The 7,143-nt window shown below is 62.6% G+C and overlaps 4 protein-coding genes across 4 annotated transcripts; all 4 read left to right on the top strand.

The window, feature by feature from the left end:
- Window positions 1-233: 233 nt before the first annotated feature.
- On the top strand, window positions 234-533 carry LBRM_03_0660 (conserved hypothetical protein; the record flags this gene model as incomplete). Its single annotated transcript, XM_001561606.1, has 1 exon — window positions 234-533. One exon carries the CDS (start codon window positions 234-236, stop codon window positions 531-533), a length of 300 nt encoding a protein of 99 aa, XP_001561656.1.
- Window positions 534-1,202: 669 nt separating this feature from the next.
- On the top strand, window positions 1,203-3,554 carry LBRM_03_0650 (conserved hypothetical protein; the record flags this gene model as incomplete). The annotated part of the gene is made up of 1 exon (XM_001561605.2): window positions 1,203-3,554. One exon carries the CDS (start codon window positions 1,203-1,205, stop codon window positions 3,552-3,554), a length of 2,352 nt encoding a protein of 783 aa, XP_001561655.2.
- A 659-nt stretch (window positions 3,555-4,213) lies between these two features.
- On the top strand, window positions 4,214-4,459 carry LBRM_03_0640 (putative cytochrome c oxidase copper chaperone; the record flags this gene model as incomplete). The annotated part of the gene is made up of 1 exon (XM_001561604.1): window positions 4,214-4,459. The coding sequence occupies one exon, from the start codon at window positions 4,214-4,216 to the stop codon at window positions 4,457-4,459; it is 246 nt and encodes an 81-aa protein (XP_001561654.1).
- A 657-nt stretch (window positions 4,460-5,116) lies between these two features.
- On the top strand, window positions 5,117-6,757 carry LBRM_03_0630 (conserved hypothetical protein; the record flags this gene model as incomplete). The annotated part of the gene is made up of 1 exon (XM_001561603.2): window positions 5,117-6,757. One exon carries the CDS (start codon window positions 5,117-5,119, stop codon window positions 6,755-6,757), a length of 1,641 nt encoding a protein of 546 aa, XP_001561653.2.
- Window positions 6,758-7,143: the final 386 nt, after the last annotated feature.

Below are 7,143 nucleotides of genomic sequence, written 5' to 3'. Positions count from 1 at the left end.
CTGTTTGGGAGCCGCTGCTAGCAGGGAGCAGCAGCAGCGCCGCACAAGGTGGAAGTGTCTCTGCCAGCCTTAATCCGCCAACTGATGGTGCCGGAAAGCCTATCTCTCTCATCCCGTTCCCTCCCCCATCGTCGTCGTCGGCATCGGCGTTCACGGCGGCAGCGATAGGCACGGATGTCGTGCCACAAGTGCAGCTGGAGCACTTTCGGGTGGAGCGCTTCATCCCGCTGGCGATGCAGATTGAGGCGGATGCCCGCCACCTCTACGAGTTCCGCCACGCGAACAAGGTGGAGGGGGTATGCTACGTCTGCCATGAGGTCGACCGTGCCATGTACATCTCGCTCATGGAAGAGCAGCGAACGGGGTCGGTCGAACTAGAGGGCCTGCTGCGAGAAATTACCGGAAAGAGCCGGAAGGTGGAGACGAAAGAGAGGCAGACGGCTGAGGCAGCCTTCTTCAACCAGTACGTGCTGGATGAGTTGGGTATGGCTGGTGAACTGCTGGCCGACTCACGATCTAAGAACGGTGCGTGATGACCTCTACGGCATGATGAAACATTTTGAAAGTGTCGGTGTACGGGCGTATGTGTGCGTGTGATGAGCACGTTGTGGTGTGGCTCTGCGCCTGTTGAGCGTGTTGGTCTCCAGCTAGCAAGAGGGAGCTCAGTAGGACCCTTCCCCCTCGACTTGGTCACACGACGTCATTCTGCTGGAGCGCCTGGTGGCTGCTGCAGTGGTCGAGGTGGTTCGGCTGCTATGCGTGGGCAGAGGAGGGCGGCAACAACAACAACAAGAGGGGATGAGACGCTGAGCGACATGAAAAGAGGGCGTAGGGGTATGGGGTGCAGGTGAATGAATGAGTGAGTGGCACATCGTCTCTTCTCCTTCCCCCTCCCTATTCCCGAATCGTCGCCACCACTGCCATGTGTGCTGCGCTCACTGATGTCCCTGTCGCCTTCCGCGCTCATCCCTTATCGCATGCATTCTGCTCATTCTCTCCTCCCCTTCCCTCCCCCCCCCCCCTCTCGTTCTCCCTCTTCACGTCATCGCGGACACACAACGCGCGCCTGCACAGGTGTAGAGAGGATGACAGGCGTGCCCGTACAATACACCCGCCAAAGCGAAAGAGATCGCGAGCCGTGACTGACGATTACCTTGAGAACCACGCACGCCCACTCACTCGAACCACACCCAGACGCATTAATGGGCTTCGTCGATCGCGGAGGTGGCCGGGAGGCGAAGGGCTCAAGCCTGCGCCGCTCCAAGAAGAACCCCGGTGCCCCCACCACGAAGAACAAGAGCGCCAGCAAGAGCTACACAACCCCCACCACACGATCCACGCCAATGCCGCCGCCGGTGTGTCTGCCAGTGCTGAAGGCCCTAATCGCGCCCACCGCCAGTGAGGGAACCGCGGCAAAGGCGACGGCAGCGTCGACGGTGGCCGGCTACGAGAAGGCGCTTGCAGCGGTGCACGCGGCTGCACAAGCCGGCGGCTCGCTCCACATCGACGCCGCTGTAGCGCTGCTCTCACGCAAGTTGAAGGAGGATCAGGAGGGCATCTTCCGCCGCGCCGTCGAGGAAGGCAAGCTGGCCGCCATGGTGTGCTGGTGTGGTGAGGTGGAGCGGCAGTCGCTGCTGTTGGACACTTGTGCGCAGCACAACAAGCTGTACCGCGGTGCACTAGAGCAGCAGCAGGAACAGTACAGCACCACCGGTAGTCATGTCCGTCATGTGCACTTCAAGAAGGACTACACCGCCCCGCCTGGCGCCGTGGTCGCCTCCATCACAACAGAGGCCATGGCCTCGCCGTCGTCGGCAAAGGCCGGCGTCACTCTCTACGCGGTGCTTGGCATCCATGTCAACAACATTGATCGCTTGAACATTCAACTGCATGGCCAGTGGGTCAAGGAACTCGAGCGTAACGTGAAGCACAGCGACGTTGTCGGAGTCCTTACGGGACTGAACCTCAGCCGCGACCACGGCACGCACTACGCGCAGGAGCGCCTGTTCAAGGAGTGCTGGCGTGTGGCGGCTGAGGTGCATCTGCCGCTGGTGTTGCACCTCTACGCAGTGGACGCGGCGTCGCTCACTGAAACGGTGAACCACGCCGCTAAGCTGCTCGATGAACTCCTCGCCGCCGCGTTAGCGGCGACGGACGAGGACGACGACGCCGCCGGCGCCGCTCCGTCTGCCGTGGTGCTGTACGACGCCTTGCGCGTCCTCCACGCTTCCACAGCAATGCGAAAGCTTCTCCGCGCACACCACCCAGCAGCGGAGACGACAGCAGCGGTGGCCGCTGTCCCCTTTTACGCGCTGGTCACGGCAGACGGCCTGGCGTTGACGAAGGAGGAGGACGGCGAAGCGGAGGGGACAACGGCGGCAGCGAGCGGGCCATCGGCTGAGGCACTCGCGGCCCTGCTGCCTCCGCGTGCCCAGATCGCCTCCTCCGCTGCTGTGCACCTCTCACAGCTTCTCATCGGCACTGGCGCGCCCTGGGGCACGCCGCAGAATCTGCCAGACCCCCACCTCCGCACCCTGCCCAACGAGCCGGGGAACTACACCTACGTTCTACAGACACTCTACGACACGATGCAGGCACCGACGGCGGTTGCAGCGCTGACGCTCGCTGAGTTGTCAGCCATCGTGGTTGTGAATCATCTTCGCGTTTTCCTCCACGAGTGCATCGTGGCGCCGCCGCCGCAGCAGCAGCAGAGTAGCAGCGGCGACACGACGACTACAGACGCGGCGCAGCAGCAACAGCGCCAGTGGGCCGAGTCGCAGCAGCCTGGGGCCGTGGCTGGACTAGAAGACAGCGACGCCAAACGCGACCTGGAGGCGCTGCTGGTTGAGGCCGCGAAGGAGCGCGAGCGGCTGGTGCAGGAGCGGCTGCGCGAGGAAGAAGCACGGGAGCAGGCTCGTAGCGAGGAGCTTCAGGAGAAGCGGAGTAAGCGCGAGAAGAAGAAGAATGTGAAGGCGAATAACCGGTCGAACTTCACACATTTCCGCAACAAGGACTTCGCGCCTCGGCAGAGCAAGCAGGAGAGGCTGACGCATCTGCGAGAGGTGGGGAGTCGCGAGGAAAGCGACGCTGACGTTGACGGCAAAGAGGACGCCCGCGAGAAGGCGCTGTCGTCGACATCGGCGTCCTCCGAAAGCGACAGCAACAGCGGTGACGGCGCCGCGGAGCCGAACAGCCTGGCGGCCGAGGTGGAGCGGCTTCTGCAGGCAAACGCGGCCCACTGCGACCAGAAGAGCGTGGCGCAGCGGCAGCCAGCAGAGGGGACCAAGGGGAAGGGGAAGAAGGCGTTGCCTGGCTCAGGGAAGGCGCACAGTACTGCCAACACGAAGGAAGGGCAGCAGCACGGCGCCGGTGCCGGCGGCAACGTCGAGAACGAAAGCCTCGACAACAGCAGCGACACTGGAGAAGCCCAGGACCCCACGGGGCCAACGATGGTGAGGGCAAAGATGCAGATCTCACGTCGGCAGCGCAAGCGCCAGCAAAAGCGCCAACAACAACAACACCGTGGCGACGACAGCAGTGATGACGACGCGTGATGGCCCGCGCGCACTCACGCCCAAGTATGTCTGCGTGTCTGGCACAGCAGCGGTGTTTTTGGTGGGTGGTGGAGGGCGGAATCGCGTAAAGATTTGTGAGAGCGACTGGGCAGCTGGCGAAGGCAAGGAAGTAGTTGCGCATGAAGCGTGCTGTGTCATGTCAGTGATGAAGTGCCCGTGCAAGCGCATGTATGTATGTGTGTGTGTGTGTGTGTGTGTAACCTCCCCCCTCCCCTCCCCGTCGTATGTGGGTCAACGCTAGCAGCTATAAGTCGGCGTCGAGCTGCTCTGCCCCTTCTTGAGCCTGCGCCTGTATGAGCACAAGGGGAAAGCGAGTGGAAAGGAGGAGGGGGGAGCGCTGTCTCTGCCTCTCTCTCCTGGACACCCCTTCCTCCTACATCACAGCACCACCCAGCACTACCGCAGCCGTCCTCCAGCAGCTGTGCGCCATCTCTTCATCCCCCACCCCCGCCCCTTTCTCTGTTTATGCCGGTGTGCAGGGTTATCGCGTCTCTGCCAACACTTTCACGAACCCTTCATCCCCACCAACACCACCACCACCACACGCACATACTTGACTTGTCCTCCACCACCGCTCTCCATAACTCGTGCGAAGCCCCTCTCTCTGCAAACACCCGACGTCACACGGCGGCGCCATTATGGGGAACAGGATATCCTCTGGCAGCGTGGAGGTGGCGCCTCCGCCACAGCAGTCGCCCAAGAAACCCGGCTGCAAAATCTGCTGCGCCTGCCCGCAGGAACGCCGCGCCCGTGATGAGTGTATACTGCTCAAGAACATGGACGAGTGCGAGGCGGAAGTATCCGCCTTCTACGCGTGTCTGCTGAAGGAGGGCTTCAGCGCTGAGGAGGTAAATGCGCTGAAGCGGAACACGAAGAGGATGTGAGCGAAGCGAGTGAGGGTGAGGGAACGCGAGAGCGCTGTCGGTAGGCAGCAGGGGGGGGGGGGGGAGGAGATGGCAGAGAGACGTGGGCGGCATCAGCGCTCCGACACAGTATTACCACCACTGCACCTCCCCTCCTCATCTCATGGCCCGTCATCGCTGTTACCTCCGCCTCTTCCCCTCGACACAGCAACGACGAAGGGAATTGACGCGCGCCCGCGCTAAGGGGCGAAGACGCATCTCTGAAGGCTAAAGCCCAAGACAGGAGGCGAGAGGAAGAGAGAGAGAGACTACTGGGCGTGGTAGGGCAGCAGTGTAGGGGTGGTGGGTAGTTGGATGCGCCAGATGGAAGACGACCCCCCCCCCTCGTGGGGGCGTGCCGGCTCGCTGTGTATGAACATGTCGGCGGCTCGAGACTGTAAGCCCAGCCCACGTTTCGAGCACGCACCTGGGGAAGAGATACGCTCCTTCTCCTCTCCCCCTCTCTCACCGTTACATCGCCTTGAAGGGGCTCCGGTAGATCAAAGCAGAAGAGGGGGCACACGTGTAGATGCGCGAGTCGGAGATTAATGGTGTGTTACATGGTTGGCAGCACGCACACTCGCACACATACGTTACACGCCGCAATGCAGTCACCCTTCCCCTCGTTCTTCCATCGGCATGACGCACAAGGGCGACGACGACGACGCTACAACCACCGTCAGCACAACGGGTGTTGTGATGCTGTCGTGTGCGTGCCGCGCCTCGCCCGTTACTCTCCTCCCCACCCCTCCCCTCCTTTTCTTCTCCCGTTCGCTGCCTCCTTCGCTTTGCCGCCATCACACGTGGAGAACTCACGCAGTTTGGCACGCCACACACGCCCCCCTCCCCACAACGAAGCGCCCTGACTCCACCCCTCCCTCTCCCCTCCGCAGCTCTCTCTCTCTCCTTAGGAAAGCACAGAGAGACGACATGGCCGCTCCGGTATCCTCTGCGGCACCACCTTCAGTGGTGCAGCTACCAGTGCTTGCCAGTACGGGTGCCAAGCGTCGATCACGTGCCGCCGCGATGTCGGGGCCCAAGCCGGCCATCAAGCCCGCCGCCGTGTCCCCATCGTCGTCATCTTCCCCACCCCTTCACGTCTTCGCTGACCTCCCTGACCAGTTGCTCTGCTCCCCGGACAATTCTGTGTGGGTGTACGGGCAGCAGGCCCTCTCCTTCTTCTCCTCCGAGGCCGCGGCGCAGGCAAAGCTGGAGAGGAAGGTGCAATGTATGATGCGAGAGGCGCAGCGGCACTACACCATCAGCTGCGCCTTCTTCAACTCGCTGACGAGCGAAGAGCAGATGGCAGAGGTCCTACGCGTGAGCGGTGGTGGCGGGCTGCTGCCACTGCCCCCGGCCATGTCCGCTGCGGCGATGGTGACTGGAACACCCGCCAAGCGCGACCACAGAAGGAGTGGGGACGGATCTACGCCAGTGAAGTGCTGCCGGCAACGTCTGGCCGGTGTACACCGCGCGTTGCGAGACGCGTGGCCGACGTGGGGCGAGCCTGACATGAACGGCGTCGCCAGCAGCCTTGTCTCACGCGAGGTGGGGGACGCCGATGATGATGGGTCATGGCAGAACTGCTACTCGCCCGGACTCCGAGTGAACCTCGTCCTCGATATAGTCGCATCTCGCAAAACTCTCGGCACTGCGCCCCTGCGCAGCCGGCCCTACCGCCTCGCAGAGCACCTGTATCGTCTCATCATGCAGTCTGCGACCACGCAGCCAAGATCACGTTCTCCAATGTTGCCCAGCAACGATGTACCCTATACGACTCCTACTACTGCTCGAGCCACACCCTCGACTACCAACGGGGCCAAGGCCACAACGATAGCAGCAGCACGAGCGCGCAGCGACATTGCGCCGCACGTGCGCTCGCTCATCATCGGCATCAGCGACGCGGCCACAACTCTTGTCGGGCTTCACGTTGTGTGTCCGTATCGCCACCTGTCGTCCCCGACGCCAACGCTCACGCGACTTCGTCGCGCGGTGGAGGCGGCAGCGGATCAGCAACGAGCCCGCGCCCTCTCCACTACCGCCACCACCACCACAAGTGGTCTCGATACACACGGGCAGGGAGCATCAGCAGCCGTGATAGCGGAGCCCGCCGCCTCCGCCCCGCTTTGCTGCGTAGTTGCCAGCCAACTGGCGCGCCACCGCCGCGTCGATGCGTTGCTTCCGGCGCCGTACGTACGAGTGCCGCCGCAGTCTCTGGAGCTGATCGATCAGACTCGGCTTATTCTCTGCACACCGAGAAAGTTGCTAGACGGCTGCTGAAAGGCTGGCAGGAAGAGAGACACGGCGAGCGAAGCGCACAGAGTCACTCACCCCAGGTGCGCCAACCGGTGCTCGCGCGCGTGCACGCACTCCGCACCACTCGGACGGCATGCCCGGCCAGCCCCTTGTCTCCTCTCTTCTCGCCCATTTTTTGTGCTCGACTACTCACTGCAGGTCTCGTGGAATCGAGTGCTGTGTGAGTGCTTGGCTTCCCCACCCCCGCCTTGATCACCCACCGCGGCAGAGATCCTTGCATGGCCGGAGACGGAGATGTTCAAAGCTTTCCCCCTTGTGCGTCGTGGGTCCCGGTGGTGACTTGCAAAAGAATAATGCCCTCCTGGATGGCCTTGGTAGCGATGGAGTGTCTGGAGAGCGCGGGGTAAAAA

This window comes from Leishmania braziliensis, chromosome 3 (genome assembly GCF_000002845.2).
Source record: "Leishmania braziliensis MHOM/BR/75/M2904 complete genome, chromosome 3".
Classification (NCBI taxonomy): Eukaryota; Euglenozoa; class Kinetoplastea; order Trypanosomatida; family Trypanosomatidae; genus Leishmania; species Leishmania braziliensis.
This window is presented reverse-complemented; position numbering and strand designations above follow the sequence as displayed.